At 34.9% G+C, this 21,912-nt stretch overlaps 1 protein-coding gene across 5 annotated transcripts in view; it reads right to left on the bottom strand.

Moving 5' to 3' along the window:
* Positions 1–21,912, bottom strand: part of LOC124141191 (serine/threonine-protein kinase MARK1-like) — a 267,102-nt gene that overhangs the window by 11,611 nt on the left and 233,579 nt on the right. For 2 of the 5 annotated variants that reach the window (XM_046509131.2, XM_046509152.2), the window contains exons 10-14: positions 19,240–19,439; positions 15,700–15,723; positions 11,494–13,019; positions 10,616–10,734; positions 8,623–8,729 (exon numbers count right to left, since the gene is read on the bottom strand). In XM_046509131.2, the coding sequence (XP_046365087.1) occupies positions 8,623–8,729; positions 10,616–10,734; positions 11,494–13,019; positions 15,700–15,723; positions 19,240–19,439 (1,976 nt within the window). Of the gene's footprint in view, positions 1–680; positions 714–8,622; positions 8,730–10,615; positions 10,735–11,493; positions 13,020–15,699; positions 15,724–19,239; positions 19,440–21,912 lie in introns of all 5 variants that reach the window. The other 3 variants (XM_048400211.1, XM_046509145.2, XM_046509137.2) reach the window with 3 other exon arrangements.

The following is a 21,912-nucleotide window of genomic DNA, read 5'->3' as shown; positions in this document are numbered from 1 at the left end:
TGCTTTCTGACTGAAACTTAGAGACAGCTGGTGTGAACTTGTAATCCAAAGAGAGTGTTCAATCAAGTTTTTCAAATCAAAATATACAAAATGTGATTGGTTTACAAAAGATATATAAAAACGTTAAATGCAAAATCAAATCGCCAAAATTCCAAACTTCATCATCAGTCACAAATGATAATGAAAACTGCAATCCTTTTGGCAAACATATCACTTTCATGCACAAGATTATCCTGAATGATTTAAAGGAATAACTAAAATTGGTGTCATCAAAGTATTAAGTTCCATTAATTACAGATGCTACACTCTCTAAAGACATTTTAAGCTCTTCCATGAAGGATTGTAAAACATGTGACGATATAAATGCAATGACATGACCATGAAAGCAATGAATCAGATTGACATGTAATGACATGATATCTTGACATGTGATGATGTGGAATCTTGACATGTAATGATGTGGAATCTTGACATGTAATGATGTGGAATCTTGACATGTAATGATGTGGAATCTTGACATATAATGACATGGAATCTTGACATTGTGATCATACCCTGATGTTCATTTCAATGATGATGAGGAGAAATATGGCCTTCAACATCATTTGGGAATATCTACACTGATGCATTCTGGGTATACAACAATCATACAAACAAGAATTTTGTCAATAATTAGTTACCTGATAAAATATGCTGTACAACTACGCCTTTGGCTGTTGCGATGCAAATAAAAGAAAAACGTGGATATCTAAACACGTCTATTAGGTTGTACATGCTTCACTATTGACTTAACAACATCGTATATCAATATCTAAAACAAAACTAGTACTATACAAAACTTATATTACTGCGCAGCGCTTCAGGGTTATTAAGAATTAGACAAATATATTTTTAAACTCAGTGACAAAACTGCAGTGCAAATAAATAAATTAACATTTTACCAAGCTCTTTGGACAGGGTAATAAATAAGCAAATAATAGTTCATATTTCATTAAGTTGATATCAACTGTATTTGTTGTAAAATGTATTAAAAGGATGGTCATTTAAAGAAAATGTATATTATATTAATAACTAGTTGTCATCTCACCCTTATCAGTTTAAAATCCATTTGGCTTAGGAATGGTGAAACGCATAACATGATGTGAAATAATTAGATCATGAATTACATTGCATGTGCAAAGTTCAGATGAAAACATGTACATCGACAATACAAATCATCCATTTTCACCCCAAAAATCAACACTCATTAGTCAAACTCCAATCCCAGTGTCAAAAAGCAGAGGACAGAAATAATAGTCTGTAAGAGAAAGATTCTTGCTTTCGAACAGGAATAGTTGAGACTGTAAGAAAACTACGAAGATGTTAGCAAATGGATGTAAAAGTACTACTGCTGCAAGAAATAGTAGGTTTTTTAATGCAAAGGAGATAAAGCTTAATTTGCCTGACTTATAAACCAACATGGTATAACATATTGCACTGTTCCGAATATGATCAACTGTTGTTTTATAGCAATTATCAAGTTCATCAGAGAGGTAGAAAATTTAAATCAAACATTTCATTCTTCTTGTGAACACCTGGTGTCATCACTGATTTTAAGTGATCCATTCACATAATTTTGACTTCTATTTTGCCTTTAACAACCAATGGTATCAGTTTCTGTGGATAATTGAGGCTAGTTATTCTCTGGCCTTGATGTTTTACATTCAGTTTGAAATCAAGATAAATGATATTTGAAACAATGAGATAATTTGAATATTTAAGAAACCCAACATAAGAAACTGTTTCAAATATGATCAACTGTTGTTTATAGTGATTGTTAGATTCAGAGAGGAAGAAAGTTTAAATAAAACATTTTATTATTTTACTTAGATTCCATGATAAACGTTATTTATGAATGTTTTATGAAATCCAGTCATCTCAATAAAGTTTTTTACATTTTATCTGATATCTATTTGATTGAAGCAATAGAAATGCGCGAATATTACTTATCCACCTGAAGAGTTGAAATATGTGCACTTCTCACTTAAAATATTCAAGTTTTGGGTTAAGATGGAAAGTTCAACCAGTAGATATTTGTGTCAATACTAAAGAGTACAAAATGTGCAGAGAGATGCTAAATTATCTGTCCATCCAAACTGTTATTGCATTTTTAAGAACATAGATGGAATCTACTCTTGATATAAATGATTGCTTAACAACATAAGTAACAAAACATCAATAGATAATTATAATTAAACACTTTCAATATTTCACTGAACTTATTTACAGCTATCGGTATTTATGAACACAAGAAGAAGTTACAATGTATTTGTTATTTGGGTTTATCTATTGCAATATTGGTCAACAGGCACACCAAACCTGTACATAAATAACACAGATATATCCTGTAGAAATGCTTCACAAAGCACAGCCATTAAGACATATACGTTTAACACCATGAATGCAATAATGGCTTTAGAAGTGACATTCCAGCCTATTGTTATTTTTCACATCTGTGACCTAAAGATATGTCATATTATAAAATATTATATTGCCAACATCAAAAGCCTGACCTCACATACAGTAAAAAGGTAAATAATTTTTTTGATAAGATGACCTTTGGAGCATTCAGGACCTGAAATGAGCTGAAAATATGTTTAAAGCTCAATTTATAGATTTTTTTCCGGTTCTATTTGCAGCATCCATGGCTTAAGATATCACTTTTATTTAAAAAAAACCCCATTTATATTGAAATTTTGAAACAATTGCAATATCTGTCTCAAGAGTTGAATTTCACCACACAAAGAAAGTCATAGGTTAAGCATGGCCGTCAGATGTGATGACATATTGACACAGTCTGCCAGAAAGTAGACACATTGATATAACAAACACAGAAGTCACTGAGTGAGTGAGTGAGGAAGTCATATTCTGCTTCCAGATATTCATTCCAGTCTATTACCTATAAGGGCAAGCAATCTAATACCAAATTATTCATATATATTTCTTGGTTTACAGATATTTTTGTGACACATTTTGGCTGGTAGATAAAAAGAAAATAAGAAAAAAACATCACATGTTTTGGAAGGTTCTTTAAAAGTTATCTTATGTTATTTATGTGTGCAGCATTACTTATGCTTGTATAATTATTTTACCTATGACCTCTTGCCTTGTAGTTTAACCTACCATATGCAAATAAGTATTGTAAACATGTATGGTTAAATTTGGCAGAATAAAACAATACTGCATTTCAGGTTTTATATTCCACTATTATTTTTATTAGGTGTAGTCCTTTGATAGGCATTTAGAAGTTGGAAGAACATCAATAAATGACACTTTGTTAATGGATAACAACTTCTTATTCTTTGTAACAACATTTCATTGCTTTGCAATGATGTTATAGAACCACTTCTTTGCCAAGAAGTACACCTGAAATATCGTTTCAAAGAAAAAGAAGTTGTAATATTTAAAAAAGCGTCATGTATTTAATCTTAAAAGGTTACCGTATTCGACGTAATAAGCGCCCAGGGCGCTCTCGAAATTAAAAATAGGGGGCTCTTATTTGAATATTATTTTCATGAAAAAAACAGTTGAAAGATAAATTTTGTGGTTTATGCTGACAGCCTGAAATGTTTATGTACGACAGATATATTTTTCTAGAATTTAATTGCCCATAATTAAGGGTGCATATAACACACGAGTGTGTATTGTACGCGAATAAATAAGTCTTGTGAACATTGATCAATCAGAAGGGGTGCTAATTAGGATTGTTCACTAGCCAATATATTAGCAAATACCACCGTGGGCGCTTATTACAGAGGGGCACTTATTACATCAAATACGGTATGTGAAATCTGACAACCTAGAAGAAAGTCTTTTTCATAGAATGTAACCCTAACAGGGTAAAATTGTCAGTCTTTATGGGTAAGGAATACAAAAATGACCTTCCCGGTCTCTTAAGGTGAAGTGGTTGGTGCTAATTATGTTGATAATGTCATTTAGCATACAGATCACAGAGGCATCAAGTGTTAGTACGATATCATTTGGACATTGTCTTCGAACAAACTGATGTCCTTTCTGCAGTGTAAAATATTAATAATTTGGACAAAGTTACAATATGTTTGTGTTTATGTTACATTATTTGTCTGTTCCTTATTCCACTACAGCAGACATGCAAGGAATTCCACACAATGTATAATGTGCCCATCAACACACAGGGAGTGTCATGCATAGGTGCTGAGTCAGTTGTTTTAACTTATACCTGTACATTATAGAAACTGATGGCTTGTTTTAACCTATAACTGTATATTATAGAAACTGATGGCTTGTTTTAATCTATAACTGTATTTTATAGAAACTGATGGCTTGTTTTAACCTATACCTGTTTATTATAGAAACTGATGGCTTGTTTTAACCTATACCTGTATATTATAGAAACTGATGGCTTGTTTTAACCTATAACTGTATATTATAGAAACTGATGGCTTGTTTTAACCTATACCTGTATATTATAGAAACTGATGGCTTGTTTTAACCTATAACTGTATATATAGAAACTGATGGCTTGTTTTAACCTATACCTGTATATTATAGAAACTGATGGCTTGTTTTAACCTATATCTGTATATTATAGAAACTGATGGCTTGTTTTCACCTATACCTGTATATTATAGAAACTGATGGCTTGTTTTAACCTATACCTGTATATTATAGAAACTGATGGCTTGTTTTAACCTATACCTGTATATTATAGAAACTGATTGCTTGTTTTCACCTATACCTGTATATTATAGAAACTGATGGCTTGTTTTAACCTATAACTGTATATTATAGAAACTGATGGCTTGTTTTAACCTATACCTGTACATTATAGAAACTAATGGCTTGCTTTAACCTATAACTGTACATTATAGAAACTGATGGCTTGTTTTAACCTATACCTGTATATTATAGAAACTGATGGCTTGTTTTAACCTATAACTGTATATTATAGAAACTGATGGCTTGTTTAAACCTATAACTGTATATTATAGAAACTGATGGCTTGTTTTAACCTATACCTGTATATTACAGAAACTGATGGCTTGTTTTAACCTATAACTGTATATATAGAAACTGATGGCTTGTTTTAACCTATACCTGTATATTATAGAAACTGATGGCTTGTTTTAACCTATATCTGTATATTATAGAAACTGATGGCTTGTTTTCACCTATACCTGTATATTATAGAAACTGATGGCTTGTTTTAACCTATACCTGTATATTATAGAAACTGATGGCTTGTTTTAACCTATACCTGTATATTATAGAAACTGATTGCTTGTTTTCACCTATACCTGTATATTATAGAAACTGATGGCTTGTTTTAACCTATAACTGTATATTATAGAAACTGATGGCTTGTTTTAACCTATAACTGTACATTATAGAAACTAATGGCTTGCTTTAACCTATAACTGTACATTATAGAAACTGATGGCTTGTTTTAACCCATAGCTGTATATTATAGAAACTGATGGCTTGTTTTAATCAATAACTGTATATTATAGAAACTGACAGCTTATCTAATTTTAGGAAACTTATTTGTTTATATTTTCTTTATAAAATTCGACCTCTGGTAGGTACCCTTAATAATGCTGACAATACATTGACATACAGGGCTCAGGAAAAGGAAAAGGCAGCAGTGTTGGGCAATAACTGTATTTATTAATTTAAATTATAGATTGTAAAAAGGAATCTATTATAATGGGTTCAACATTTCAGGCATAAGGTAATAAAGTATTGTATAGCTCATTTTCTGTGTATCTGATTATATCAAATATTAAAATAATCTTTGGTGTTTTGTACATAATACATAGAAATAATTGAAATGGTAACCTTTGTGGTATATTCATTGCGGTGTCCATGAAATTGTGGCAAGTTCAATTATGCTAATTTCCACACTTTGCTGGCATGTGGAGCTTATTAAAGAAGGGAGATTATGTTTTTACATTTAATATAGAAACCTCTTCAGGAAAGTCACCTTTTTAAATAGAAATACCAATAACACCAATAATCAAGGTGATCGGCCAGTAAGAAGATCTAGAGTTTGCAGGCCATGAATTCAATTACTTTTGTGGTGTCAACTATACCCCAAAACAGAAGCAACAATTTTCAATCACATGACCAACACTGCCAGTGGATGCAGATGTTGTCTGTCATTTGATTACATCAGCTACCTAGTGTCCCAACCAGCTGACATCCTAAACACATCCAAACACAACCTGCTCGACCAATCTTATCAAGTTTAGAAACCATTTTGCAAGGGGTTTTGATGGTGTAGACAAATTAGCTTTATATCAAATGAGTAGGCATGAGGTTTATACATGTTTCATTCCAACTCAGCATCTACAAATGAAATGCCATGCAATATTGTCATTATCGTCTGTTCTCATACAACAGCCTCACATCTGCAAAAACTAGCAATTAATTAGTTGATTAAATTTTAGAAAATGAAAGGTTAGTTTCATATTTCATGGTACACGCCTGCAATAAATATCTTTAAAAGACAAAGTTTAGTTGCATGACACTTTGATTTCGATTCATCATTTAAAGTTTCATTTTTGCTGTTTCTATATTCAAAAATCTGAAATTCAAAAATTAGATTGAACAAATAAATGAATAAATTATATTCATTATTGTACAAAAAAATACTCTGTTAAATCCAGCACCACTGAGATAGGTAAAGTTTATTCTGAAGTCTTATCAATGTTGATACTTTGAGTTTCACTTTTAAGCAAGAGGAGATAACAAGGATAACTCTGAACATGCAGACCACTACAGAAATACTACAATATTACTAGAACTTCACTACATTTGAGGGACTAATCAAGCAAATGTCAACCTGTCTTGAAAAATAAACCAGATGAAATGTACATGCTCATTTGATGTTTGTAGTGCTATCATGGATGCAACATGTTCTCATGAAACAAATCTGGAAAATATTCTGTTGTAATGTTGAATTGATAGAGTTTCTCTTTCATCATGCAATCAAGTTACAGGTCATATGCCATCATAAATTGGATATTGCATCATAACTCCAAACTCGAGGACAGAGAATGTGAAACTTTAGGTTCTGTAGCTCACCTGAGTTTTTATAAAATCAACATTATATATAAAAAGTTATATATTGAAATTTAAATATATATTTAATAAACCCTTTATGTTTCACTCAACAGACATATTTTTCTTGTACAGTAAGCTACAGTTATAATGAACATGCTCATAATGAACTGACAGATATAACAAACTTACTATTTTTGTCCCGACTATTTGCTGTGTATATGTTTATAACCAACCATGGCTATAACGAACTAAACGTAGTGGTCCCTTTGAGCTTGTTATAACCGTAATGTACTGTATGGATATATTTGTGAGGGAGTTTGGTTTAATGCTGCTTTGAACAGTATTTCAGTTATATCACTGCACAAAGTGGGAGGAAAGCTTGAAGTGATCCAGGTCTTAGACATTTGCTACTTTGGTGAAACCCACAAGCATGGGTATGGTGCTGACAAACCTAGTATCATAACCAGAGTGAATCTGGGATTTGAACCCATGATCATTGGTTTTTGACATGCTTAAGGAATGCAACTACACAGCGAGTTTAGACGCCTTAGACAACTGGACCACCTGTACCCCTTAGTGGTATATTAAATTGAATAATGATTCATGAATACATAGCGGAGCTCTTGGTCAAAAAAAACATATTTTCCATGGAAGTCATTATCAAAATCAGATATGATTGTGTATTTGAAATTTGAATGACATTTATATTGAATTCATATAAAAAAATTGTCAGAATCATAAACTCGGTTTTAAAAGTGGAGATGTTTGGCTACATTTTTTTTGTTGGTCATAAATAGAGAAAGAAATTAAAATATAAAAAGAACTACCTTATGTTTCTGCAGAAAAGATTAAGTATCAGCTGAAATGACATTTTCAGTATAGCTGCAATGGCAACTCTGCCAGCAATAATATTGGGCTTTTGAGAACAAATACTGACTTTAGTGCTGAGTTTAATTAAATTAATGGTTTCAAAAAGGATGTCATATGTCAAGTTCAAAGACAACAATTGTGCCAAAATTAGAATTCAGAAATCCCCACAATTGAACAACGATATATAAATAAATGGTTGAATTATATATTTCAAAATGGCTGTTTGGGGAGCAAGGTTTCAAATCGTCTGAGAATTATTTCAGCAATATTAAAAGATATTAATAAATTTCAAAGTCTTGGTAGATAATCGACAGCATGCAATAATATGATATTAAGCTGACAAGAACCTTTGGTTCATGTGAGCCATAAAATATATTTCTCAATGCTCTGTTTGCAATGTATTTGTTCTGTTATTACTATACATAGTAAAAATCACAAAAGTTAATTACAATCTTTATTTTTAAAAACATCTTTTACAATTTCAAATTGTATATTGAGATAATTCACATTTTTGTGCATGCTTCTTAATGTATGAAGTTTTCAGTGTGTAACACATCAAATGAGTACGAACATTTCATCACTACACCATCACCACGTGACCAGAGGACCATCAAGCAACATGGATGTCAACCAATCAGAGACATGCTCATTCTCATGTCTGGCACATACCTGTATTTGGTTTGGCTGTTTTGTGATTGCGTTAGCATGACCTTTTTGGTTCGCTATGCCTCGGGATGATTTGGAACCCTTTCCGGATACTTCCGACTCTTGGTCTTCTGAAAAATAGTATTTTGAGAAATGATGTCTATCAAAAAAAGATTTCTTGTCAAAATAAAATAAGTAATTGAATTGAGCAGCACTGTCATTTTCATGCTATTTATAGTCATCTCAGATCTAATATATCTATATAATAAAAGTAACAAAGTACAAGGTATGATATTTAAGGGCAATTTGTGGCCTGAGGGATCTGTATGATAAAGAAAATAGCAAACTTTTAGAAACTGTTATGAAAGTTCTCTTATATTTTTATTCATGTCTTGGACTCATTACAATACTAAATGTGAAAAAAGTCAAGAATGTGTAAAAACACTGATTTTCCAGAGTGCATTTGTCTAATATTTGCACATGAGCATGTCCTTGACACAAGCATATTTTCTTTTCGAGGTGGAAACAAAGACAGCAACAAACACATGGAAAATATTCTGTTAGGGTTACTCACATGCTGATAGTTAGATTTTCACATGCAGTTTCTTGACCTTTTTCACTCATATACGTGATCCTTCTATACCTGGGCCCCGTTCCACAAGCAATCTTAGCACTACGATTGTCGTAAGTCTAGGTTAAAGTATGGAAGTTATGATCACCTTAGCCCTATGATCGCTTTGTGGAACGGGGCCCAGATAACACCAGAAGTCCAAGAACAAACAGCTGGTTATCTTATTCAACCTGGCGTAGTCCTAATTTACTTGCCAAGTGCAGTTTTGATACCTATTTGGAAACACCAATTCCTGTTAGCTTCCAGCACTATTCTGGATTCATTAACGAACACAGGCCTCTTTCAAGGCATTCAACAGTGACAAAATTCTGATGATTTGTGAGTGCACTAACATTATCAGCTCTTTGGGAGAAGATATCCTAAGTTGGAGAACTTGTACCCAACCCCATCAATCTCATAAAAATCAGATCTTAGTTCTCGCTATCGCTAAACAAAGATCTGAGGACATCCCATTACGGGTCACGTCAGAAGGACCTTTCATCCGACCAACAAAAGTGTCGCTTACCAGATCATGAAAGTGGCAGTCGGAATACGTTTTCTAATCATGCAACCTTGAAAACGTTAACACGGGGTATTCCAAGCGACAGTTACGGCCCATACAACTGATTCCGTCAAAATTATCGTCTATCTCTCACTTTCGTGGGATAAACATTTGAACAGAGGAGGCGTTGCAGAGTAGGTGGGAAGCACTGCCATACAATCGCAATCACATATTAGACATTCCGGAATGTTCGTTTCGTTCAGTTTTCAAAATTTTAATCGAGAACTGTGTCAACATATTTTTCAAGTGTAGTCTGAAATGGAAGTCACCAGGTATAAACGAGTGCCGTAGAGCTCAAGAAAGCTGCTTTCTAATTGGCTGATGTCAACTTCTTGTTAGTCATTTCAGTGGTCGGTCAAAGTTCGTGAAAGGTCATTCTGACGTGACCTGTAATGGGATGTCCTCAGATAATTGTTTAGCGGCAGCAAGAACTTAGATCTGATTTTAATGAGATTGCAATCCCATTCACTTATTGTGAATAAAATATGTTTAGATCAAATCAACTCTTGTGCCTGTTGCGTACTGCTGCTGCCACTTATTAAACCCAGTGTATTGCCTTCTTAACTGAAAAACTAAAATTGTGTGTTTAAATATAATTTACTGATTATTCATATATATTTTTTTGGTCATTTACTGATTTCACAATTTATTTCTGTGTGTACCAATTTCTGGGGTAACCTCTGTTTCAATTTGGAAATCACAATACCATATTCTTTAGAACTAAAAGTATTTGGCATCTACTTAGAAAATGCTTAAAAATAAAGTGAAAGGTTTATATTTTATTTCCTATCAAATTGTTTAGAAAAGGTGTCTCCAGACAGGGCCAGATACAGTGAGATACTCACCCATATCCATGGGGTGGATCTTGGATTTGCCAGAGCCCAGGAGCTTGTCATTTGTATCATCATGGTGTTCTGTGTCACTCCCGGAACTGAGTAATGGATCTGTGATTACTGGCTCTAACCTGTTGTCACACAAACACAATGTCAGAACCTTGTTTCCATGCAAATAACAAAATCTGAATTACCAAAGCCAACTTCCATCCTTAGATTTGCACAATGGTTTTCAACATCAGATGTGAAAGATGTACTTAATATTAATGCATCCCCAATAAAAACCATCACGATTGATAGCTGAGTCTGAATGCTACTTGATTTTTTGTACTATTCTTAAAGCAAATATTGAATCTACCACTGTGTTGATTTGTCTGCAAGTTTTTGTGACGAAATATCAAAAAGACTTAAATATGTTCAAGAAAACATGGTTCTGATCATCCAATCCATTTGGTCGCCTCTCATGACCAGTTTAAGTAGCTTGGAACCAATTCTAACAGGGAATCCCAACGTGAGATCACTGTATGCATGTGCATTACAGGTCACTGTTCTCCTTTCAATCCAAAGATGTAGAATATTTATGCTTTAATCAACATGATTTGATAGCCTGTATTCCATATAACAGACAAAAATGCTGTTGGTCTTTCAGTAGAAGATGGGATTGATTGGAACCAGCCACACCCTCCTTTGCCGATGCCAGATTCCAGATTTCTTTATTGTCCTTCCAAGAAGTTATATCAATATGTTATTAGTTTTATAACTTGTTGGTATTATGTATTGTATGCAAAGGCTTTCCGTTGTAAATATGAAAGATGGCAGTCAGAGGCATAAACAGTGCTTTTGCTAAATTTAGTATTTAAGAGTTTTAAAAGAATTGTTTTGATACTCACATTTTAGAATTTTGCAGGGGTATCCCCTTCCCTCCATCGGCTGTATTCCGTATTCCTTTGGTGGATATCATTTCAATCTTGGACTTTGAATTTTTTAATTTTGGAGGTTTCTTTTTGCCTAAATTAAGTTTATAAGCAAAACATGGCACGGTAGGTGTATTCACAGAAGATGGGGACACAGAGGAGAGAGAGACCTTTTCACCTTTGTCTGGAGTCTGCTCTGAGGTATAGTATTCAAAATCGTCACTATGAAAGCTTTCGATACGAGCAATGGGCGTCTTAAACACCATCCAAGAAGGAGTAGTGGGTGTCTTGAGCTTTTGAGAGCGAATTGAGCTGCGTGCCGAACCTCCTGGTCTCTTGGAAAGCCGATTAGCACAGGGGGCAGATTCACAAGTATCAAGCACTTCAATTTCGTCAGGATTGCGATTAATACAACTATTACTGTCCATGTGTCGGGATGAGCAGGGGCTGTCGTGTCGTGAACTGCCGCTGGAGATGGGCCGAGAACAAAGAGCAGCCAATGCTGCATTGTCTGTAAAAGGATTGCTTTTTCCTGAGATCAACTCTACTGTACTATCAACCCGATCATCACATTCCTCCATCTCAAGAAGCTTCATGTCCGTGAGCTCCTGCTCCAAGTCTCTTTCACCCACCCCACTCTCCAGACTCGAAGGACAACCCCCAAAATCAAACTTGCTGTCATCGTTCGTCGACATCGTGTCACACTCCCCTAATTGCATAGCATTGGCACCCTCAGTGCGTGGGCGTTCATAAGCATTGTCAACGGTCAATGGTTTTGGAGGTCCCTTATCTTGAAAGACGTGTAGCTGATTTGAGTTGGATCCAGTTCTATCTTTTGGCCTTACTATATCATTAAGAGCACATGCTGAAGCACTGGGCTCAGAGATGGCTGCCTCTATCGGAGGCAACCGAAGGTTCTTACACAGGTTCAACTCCGCTCCTGGAACTTCCAATCTGCTGAGAACCTGGGTACTGGAATTCTCAGAACTCTTTAACAAGTCTATAGATGAGCAAGGGTTTGAACTGTCCGAGAAATGCACTTCTACACTTGTCACAGGTCCGTTGGTTCCTGCAATCGCTGCTGCCCCCTTAATTTTCACAGGGGTGGCAGCTGTATAGCAGTCACGGAGGACGAGCTTGGCTGGCCGTGGAATGGCTGATGGTTTAGGAGTTTCCAGCAGAACTGGAGTAACTTCCACTGTTGTATCTGGAACATCCAGAGAATTTGATTTTTGCAAAGGTCCTTTTCCTTTCCCTGCAGGTCCACAAGATCGGGCCCGCTTTTTGGACAAACGCAACGAGCCCCCTCTGTGTAAGCTATGTGTCCTACCAGGAGGCACTGAGTTTGTTGTTGTGGTGGTTGTTTGAGTCTTATATGCAGAATTTGGAGACAATAAATTCCCACTACCAGTATTATCCGATTCAACTTTGGCTCCCTCATTGATTTCCACTTTGGGTTGGGCCCCTGGAACTGTCAATGTTTCACCATGCTTTTCTGATTCCTGAAATGAAAATTAGGTTTTAAAGCAATCTGAAATGCTGAGAGCTGACAACACATTTACACACATACAACATCTAAACAATTACATGTTTCTATTTAGTGCTGTACAATAACTTACCTTGTTGAGCAGTATTTTTCAAGGACATGTAAAGGTCATATTTTCAGTACACAGTGTGTAGTATATCTAGGATTTAAACACATTTCTGTATTTCTGGTCCAGGTTTTAACCTTGTCTAGTGGCAATCATCTTAGTGTGAGCAATGTAGCATACTGGGCATGTGTCTGTCTATCATCTGAACCCCATTTTAGCATTTATATCAATCATGGCTCCATACACTCATTTGTTCCATGGATAATTCTAAATCAGTGATTTTTCTCTCTGCTGATAATGTCTAAGAGACACAAAAATCACAACTCAATTCAAATAACTAAAACAAAGTTTGATGGTCCTGATTTTGATGAGTTCTACGAAATTCTCTGCAGAATCCGCAAAGTCAACTTGTGCTGAGTATTTCACACTGTTTTCAAGATAAATAGTCAGAAATGATGTATATGAATATCTTATCAAATTGTGATGTGTGCTTTACCATGTTGAGTCCAGCATAGTTATCATAAAGACATTTTTCCACTGAAGGTTGTTGCTTTCACTGAAGGTTCTCCTAAGTGTTGTTCATACGTTAAAAACATATGTATGGGCTCCTTATCACATATGGCAAGAAAATATCATTTTCAAAATGTTTTATACTGTGTAAGATAAATAATGTGCAAAAATCAGACATTTAATATGCTAAGTAACTAACACAGCTACATTTGAACAACACAAGAATTACTAAATGAAATGATTATATCTACTTATCTTTCCTTGTGTTTCAAAGGGATGATCCATGCAAACATATTTTGTACACATGCCATTATCTTAAATAGCAGCTTACAGATGTATATGTTTCATTTTACTAGGTAAATTATCAATATGATCAAGGTAATTTCAAAACCAAAACATTGGATAACAGTCAATAATGATAGGTAAATAATTCAAAAGTATTTTTTAAACTGACAATTTAGTTTTCACACAACAACCTACAAATTGACAAAATCTGAATCTCACAATCGTCAACATTACTTGTGTTTGAAACTAGTAGCATATCGTATTCAAGTGTATTCAAGATCAGCATTCTAAATACATAGCAAAACAAAATTGAGTACGTTTTGACATGAATTGACAAATATCAGCCAAAGAATTTACGATTAAACTTTTCATGATAACAAACATCTATCTGAAGTTACATTCATTCCAGCTGCCAGAGTAGCTGTTGATGGTGACAAGACAGAGGATGGAGAGGTAATTGCAAAGACTCACTTGGTGAGCTAAATATAGTCCAATAATTTGACATGATTAGTTGTTAATTGGGTTGAAAAATTGCATTTTTTGTACATTTACAACATCAAACAATAATACATTATCTGGTGAAATTGTGTTTGAGTTCAAATTTAATACTTCTTCTGAATATAGCCAGAACACATAGAATTTTGATGTGCGACATAAATTTGTCCATGACACAATTTCAGGAGGATTCATTGACAATACTGTGAAACTGAAAACAACAATACATTGAACACATTACTAGTACAAACTGGTGGCTTCGTTTTGAAAGAAATTTTTAAGTAAATATCTTAATCAAATTGCAAATAATTCTGCTTTGACAAAATAAACATCAAAGCCATAAGGAAATTATGATGGTGACAATTTTGAAAAATGATATAAAATGCAAACCATAATAAGCTGTGAAATTTTACTTAAAATGCATGGTGAGTATAAACACTTTAAATAAGAAAACAAATATATTTTTTCTTGTTTCTTTTTCATTCTGTTGTGTATTAAATACTTATTGTCTATATTCTTGTATACAAACTTTATAGTACTTTGCACAAAAAAACTAACTTCTCACCCTCATTTCATAGGGTTTGATAGGCTAGACATATTATTTCCTCGAACAAACTGTCAGCCCCCTTCTTTTAATTGCGAACAATTTGTACCAACCACAATGCAATACTGAGTATGATATATGTACATAAGTAGGTATATATATATATATATACAGCAAGCTTATCAGCGTGTTTCACATGGGCAAATAATGCTCATACCATCTTTTTTCCTAATACTGCTATTACTTTGTACATTTTATATAAATACTTATACATAAATGTATGCGATATATGGAAAATAATATCCTCGACATATATTATATAAATTCATGCATTGTCATTCATTCATAAGATTTACCATCATAAAATTATGAAGCTGTAAAACTAACCACATTTTGTCTTTTAATAAAAAGATTTCTGATCGAACATCAAAATCTGTTTCTTGTAAAACTATTATTATAGACAAATAATAAATAACACAAATAAATAAAAGGCCTTGTGGCATATGTATTGCTGAAAAAATACAACTCTTCTTTTCTCCAAACTATTAAAACATCAAAACAACATTTGAGGGATCTTATACAGGGAAAGAAATGAAAAATGTGTAATATTTCAGCAATACAAGAAGCACATGTGGATGTATGTAGACATACATAGGCAGATATTAGTAGGTAGGTAAGTATATAAGTAATAGATGGACCATGAGCATCATTTGTTATCCGTGAAAGCACGGGATCATATATTCAAAGTTCTCCTACCGGTTTTTTACGCTTCAAGGAACCCTGTTGAAACAAAACCAACAATGTGTTTTATGCTCTTTGTAAACACATTGTAATAATATCTTAACTAAACATTGGATTTCCCTGGGGAAACCTGTAACTTCCTAGCAGCAACTGGTATCTCTTGTCATAACTTCAGTCTTCATCTCAATACAAGAAAGTCGAAGGAGATGCTATCATATTTTCCTTCCACTCTCTTCATACTTTACCATTTCCAATCTCATTATGTCTTTCTCATCTATACTACTCAACATTTGATTGGGATATTCTGAGTGTGGGACCTGAATGTGAGTGATTGGCTTATGAAGATGGTGTCATACAAAGCCATTTTCTACCTCCTCCACTATTCTACCTTTCCTTATCCACATCCATATTTTTCCATCCATTTTTGCATATTCACCCGTACAAACCTTTCCATTTAATCTTTCTACCAACCTTTTCATCTTTTCTGTTGGAATTTCCTCCCATCTAATCTAGTTTATCTACTTCATAACTATATTCTATCTTATTTGTTTATCCAGAAACCCAATTGTTGACCCATAATATCCCACAAATATCCTTTCAATCCATCCTTATCAACCTTAATTTCTACTCGAAAGCATAAAATCTTATCTTGTCTCAACCAATCTTATTACACTCTTGTTATATAATCTCCACATGTTTCTAATCCAAGGTATTCCATCTGCACACACTGAATCGAACCACATTTCGTCGTCTTCAGTTCAATTCAGTTTAACTGTACTTTTCTATTACACAATAAATGCTTGTAAATGCTTGATATCTGTTCAACAAATGATGTTATGTTTTTTATTATATAACTCAAATATATATTTTCTAAAGACTCCACCATTCTTTTAATGCTGAGTCTCTTTAAAAAATATCTTAATGCTAACAAACACAGTATGTGTACAGCTTTTCTTGCAGGGTTTGTTCATCCTTAATATGGCGTTTACATACCCTAATCTTGCAACGAAATGTTCAAGAATTCATACAAGCATTTACAGTTTCTACTATTTGTTTATTGTCTTCAGGAAAGGATGTTTATTAATATTCTCTGGGTCAGTTTTACATGGGATGAAGTCAGCATTTCAGGACCTGAACTACAGAACTACATGCTAACACTTGACCCAACACTTGACTCCCATCTGTACATTGTCATCCTCATCCAGTGTATTCTATCTCCATCCTATTTTGATAAATAGCCTGGACCCATGGGCTACCATAGCTTCATGTTGATACTCATCCACGTTGGACAATGTTAGAAGGACAATGTTAGAAATAGCTGTCCAATCAAATTACTCTCACAAGCAAGCAGCACCCGTGAAGATCCGGGTCCGAATAGGTCTTCGGCAACCTATGCGACTATGCTTGGTGTAAGAGGCAACTAATGGGATCGGGTGGTCAGGCTCGGTGACCTGGTTGGTGCATATCATTGTATCCCAATTGTGTGGATTGATGCTCATGATGTCAATCTCCGGATTGTCTGGTCCAGACTTGGTTATTTACAGACCGCCATCATATAGCTGGCATATTGCTGAGTGTGGCATTAAAGAACAAACAAACACAAGCGAGCTGAATTCTGATTGGCCCAGTGGAGGTAGTGATATTATTTAATGGACTCTGCTTTTAGCAGAGGTTTCTTTTGAACATGTTGAAAGGGTTTTGTGACTTTTATTTTCCAGAATGCTGTGGTGACAAATTGGTGAAATGTATTTACCATAATAGTATGGTGATACACACTTGATAATCGAGGGTGATATGTTTTAGATGAACAGTTTGAGTACTGACATCAGTGGATCTTGATTAGTAATATGTAAAATCATTCAGTTGCAAATTTTGCATCATAAACCTCTTCCTATAATTTCCAATATCAATGTCCAAATTAATCAAACGATTTTGTATTTTTCAGATTAAAAAATGATTCTGTACCTTGTTCCCTTCAGATAATAATATAGTGAGTGAGCAAGTATGGTTTTACACCCGTTTAGCAATCTTCCAGCAATATCAAGGCAGGGGACACCAGAAATGTGCTTCACATATTGTACCCATGAAAGGAATCGAACCCAGGCATTCAGCATGAAGCTTCAACCAAATAGCTACCCCACTGTTCAGTAATAATATAGAAATACATTTCAATAGCAGACCAAATAATCCTGGAACAATAACAAACCATTTACAAATCCTTTTCAAATAAATGTTTTTTTCAAAGTTATATTGTGTCATTCTGGGACAGGGGCGGTGGGGTAGCCTAGTGGTAAAGTGTTCACTTGTCACACCGAAGACCCAGGTTTGATTCCTCACATGGGTAAAATGTGTGAAGCCTATTTATGGTGTCCCCTGCCATGAACCATGCTCGCTCACTCATTCCAGGACAGACTAACTTGAAGGTTACAGAAAGAGTCAGACGGGTGAATGTGATATTGCTAAGCAAACACACAGCTCTATCACAACAGCCTATAATTGATATAATGTTGGCCAGAGAACCAGTGGTAGATAGCATGAACACCAGTCCATGTCATCAGGGTATAATGACACACCACACACCACACACCACACACCACACACCACACACCTCTTCTTAGTCAGATTTCACAACAAGGGGAATATGGGATGTAGATTCCATTTGATATTCATGGAGGATCCTGGGATTTTGATAAAAATAATTCGTTCCAGAAAAGTAGGGAAACAATAATTTGTCCTAACATTTTACCCCCCAAAATATATTTTACCTTTAGGCATGCTGTATTGCCTAAAAAAATGGGGTGTGAAAAAATATAATTGTACAGTTCTTCCTTGTCTGAAACAAATTCCAGAATCCCAGCTCCCCCATGAACCGTGGATCCCTATTCTGCCTCGGATATATCCTGTCTCTTACAAAAATCCCACCATTTCCACCATGAATATTAAATAGTTGGTGCCTTATTCTGCCTGAGATTTCCAGGAAAAGTGGTGAAGAGTCCTGTAGTAAGAAGTGAATTCCATAATTGACTCACTCCTCTGCTAAACGAACATACAATCTAACACTGACTACTGCTATCTCACTTTGAGCCAGCAAACAAATATTTAGAGATGATTTCAGTCTTGATATCCACCAATTAACATGACGAGATGAATATAGATACATTCTGGTTGAGTCCAGCTAAAGAGGTTTGAACCCTTCAAACTTGACTCTCAGTCCGAATGTTTTATTCCTGTGGTTGGGAATGCATCATTTTGTAATCCTTTCATCAAATTCATTTGTAAGTCTTACCTGTATTTGCAAATTTCAATGTTTTGTAGTGTGAAGCCCATTTCTGGTGTCCCCTGCCCTGATATTGCTGGAATATTGCTACAAGCAGCGTAAAACTATACTCACTCACTCACTCAATGTTTTGTATCTCATTTAACTCTTTTTATTCAAAAGAAATCTGCAAATCCCAATAACACATCCTGAATGGAAAGTTTGTTAAATAATATGTTTGAAATCATGCATATCCAACCAGGAATAAAGTTGAAATTTTAAAATCCAATATTTCTTACAATTGTGGAAGCTGGTGAATGAGGTCCTGGAGACTTGGACCTCCTTCGAGATCTCCTTCGTTCTGGGCCGAGCCATGTTGGTGTGCTACACAGTGCAAGAAAGTCGAAGGAGCTGATCTTGTTCTCATGTTCCCCAGAGCCGGAAGCACTTGGAGGAGCGTCAGACTTTATATCTGCTGGTAGAACCAGAGATGGGGGGACTGTATGAAAAATGAAATAAGAGACGTAAAAAACATCAAGATGAATGATGTGAAGACAACATGACACATTCAAAGACAACATCAAAATGTTTTGCTTACCAACATTCAACTGACAAATGAAATGATGATGATAAAGATAAAGTAGATAGTGAATTTGGTTGGATCCAAATTTTGTTGCATTACTAAAAATTCATTGACCATCAAAATCAACTTCCTTTTCGAACACACATAATCTTCTACGTTTGTATTCTTAATATATACTCAGCATCATTATTGAAGGGTCACCAGGATTTGTATAGTTTCAAACATGAACATATGCCAACAACAGGTCTGAGCATGTTGACAACGTGATTAACAGTTGAAAAACATGTTGTTTATGCCCATGTCACACTGATTGGATGCTTTCATGAAACTGGAAACTGGACAACTTTTAAAAAGTGAATTGTTTGATAGGCATTACTTAGAAGTTGATGGATGACAAAGTAGACACAATTTATGGATAACAACTTCATTAATTACTGTAAAGGCTACATTTCGGTATAGATCATTATACCGTTGTCAAGAAAGACTGGTCTTGCTTGACAATGGTATAAGAATCTATACCGAAACTGGTCTTGCTTGACAATGGTATAAGAATCTATCCCGAAACGTCTTGCTTGACAACGGTATAAGGACCTATACCGAAACATCTTGCTTGACAACGGTATAAGAATCTATACCGAAACGTCATCTTTACAGTAATTAAAGAGGTTGTTATCCATAAATTGTGTCAACTTCAACTATTAAAAACAATAAAAAGAGCAAGATTGAAGGTGATGATAAAAGCTACTCAAAACACACGCCTGAACATAACGAGTGGTTTAGCCAGTGCACAAGCAATGCATATTAAGTAACATACACTGTGGTTAAAAATGGTTCATTCCATATACAACTGAACTGCACTCTTGGAAGTTGAAAATGTGATATTTTCAGCATGACCCCTCAATAATGACACCGACAGTACCGACAGTACCGACAGGACATATGAGGGAAGAAGCATATTACTAAGCTCCAATATTTTATGTCAGTTCTTCAAACATCACAGTCAATTTGAATAGTAAATACTGAGTTTGTATACCATAGTCATTGGTTCATTGACATCTCATTGACATATTTTTTTTCAAAGACAATTGGTTGGCCTTGACATAAGCACCTGCAATTTTTTTTCGCATTGGCTTGTTCAAATCTCAGTTTTCAAGACACACTGCATTCATGTAAATTTTTGGCCATGCCATGTTGGAACAACTGATGCAGTGAACCTGATAAGTCTGTAACCTGTTAACTTTCAAACACTATCTATTCATTTTTATTAATCTGGAAGCCCGCCTCATTGGTCTAATGGTAGAGCGTCCGCCTGGAGAGCGGAAGGTCCGGTGTTCGATCCCCAGCCGCGTCATACCAATAGACGTTAAAAGATGGTACTTGTTGTTACCCTGTCTGGCGCTTGGCATTAAGGGGCTAAAACAAGGACTGGTCGGCTCGGAGTCAGTACACTGTGTCTGAGTGGGGTATTCATGTTAAACTGTGGCATGGTATCTCAGTGTGCTAGCACTATAAATCGGCATCAGTCCAGACTAGTACAAGCATGCACGTCGCTATATAAGTGCAATAATCTTGGACACGAAGTTAAACCCCATTTCACCTCACCTCCCCTTTTAATCATGAGATCTTTGAGGGACATTCTCTTTCTGTCTAAAGGAGCATTACTCTATAGCCATGATTTGTAAATGTGGATGATCTCACTGGGAACAATGATTCCCTGTAGAATGACATTGTTTCACACACAAGCAGTCTGGTGGTAATCTTCCCTTATTCTGTAGTATGTGTCAAAAAGATTGGCATTTCTTTCATTACTTGGTTCACAGATCTGACAACCTTACTGGTAAATTTAAAGAACATTGAAAATTAAAGGTTAAGTACATTAAAGGTTAAGTACATTGTTTTTTTTACAACAGAGTCTGTGCGTAATGCAGTTGGACAATAGTGTATTTCATTTGCTTTCTTAAATAATATGTGCAGTCTGTTAATTATATGTGCACGTCATGTCACAATCATAGTGGACATAATACAATGTATGATACAACTGCTGAAGTTGTCGTTATGTAGGGTACTACAGAAATTACCCTGGCAGAAATCTCACATGCTGTGGTAATTAATGATTTTTAGAAAGATGGTGATTGCAGTGTTCATTTACAATAGATTTTATTGGAACATACGGATTGAGTAGCGAAAGTTTGAAAATTCCTACTCCAGCAAAAGTTTGAAAATTCCTACTCCAGACAACATATTTATTTTAAGTCTTTAAATGGCATTTAGAAGTGATACCCATAAGGAAATGAATTTATGGATGTCAACTTTTGTATTATGAGGAAACACAACGTTTCAGAGTATGTGCTTACTCCTTCATCAGATGACACTCTGAAACATTGTGTTT

This window comes from Haliotis rufescens, unplaced genomic scaffold, assembly GCF_023055435.1.
Source record: "Haliotis rufescens isolate VD_foot unplaced genomic scaffold, xgHalRufe1.0.p SCAF_2, whole genome shotgun sequence".
Taxonomy (NCBI): Eukaryota; Metazoa; Mollusca; class Gastropoda; order Lepetellida; family Haliotidae; genus Haliotis; species Haliotis rufescens.
Note: the sequence above shows the minus strand (reverse complement) of the source record. Positions and strands in the feature narration are given on the sequence as shown.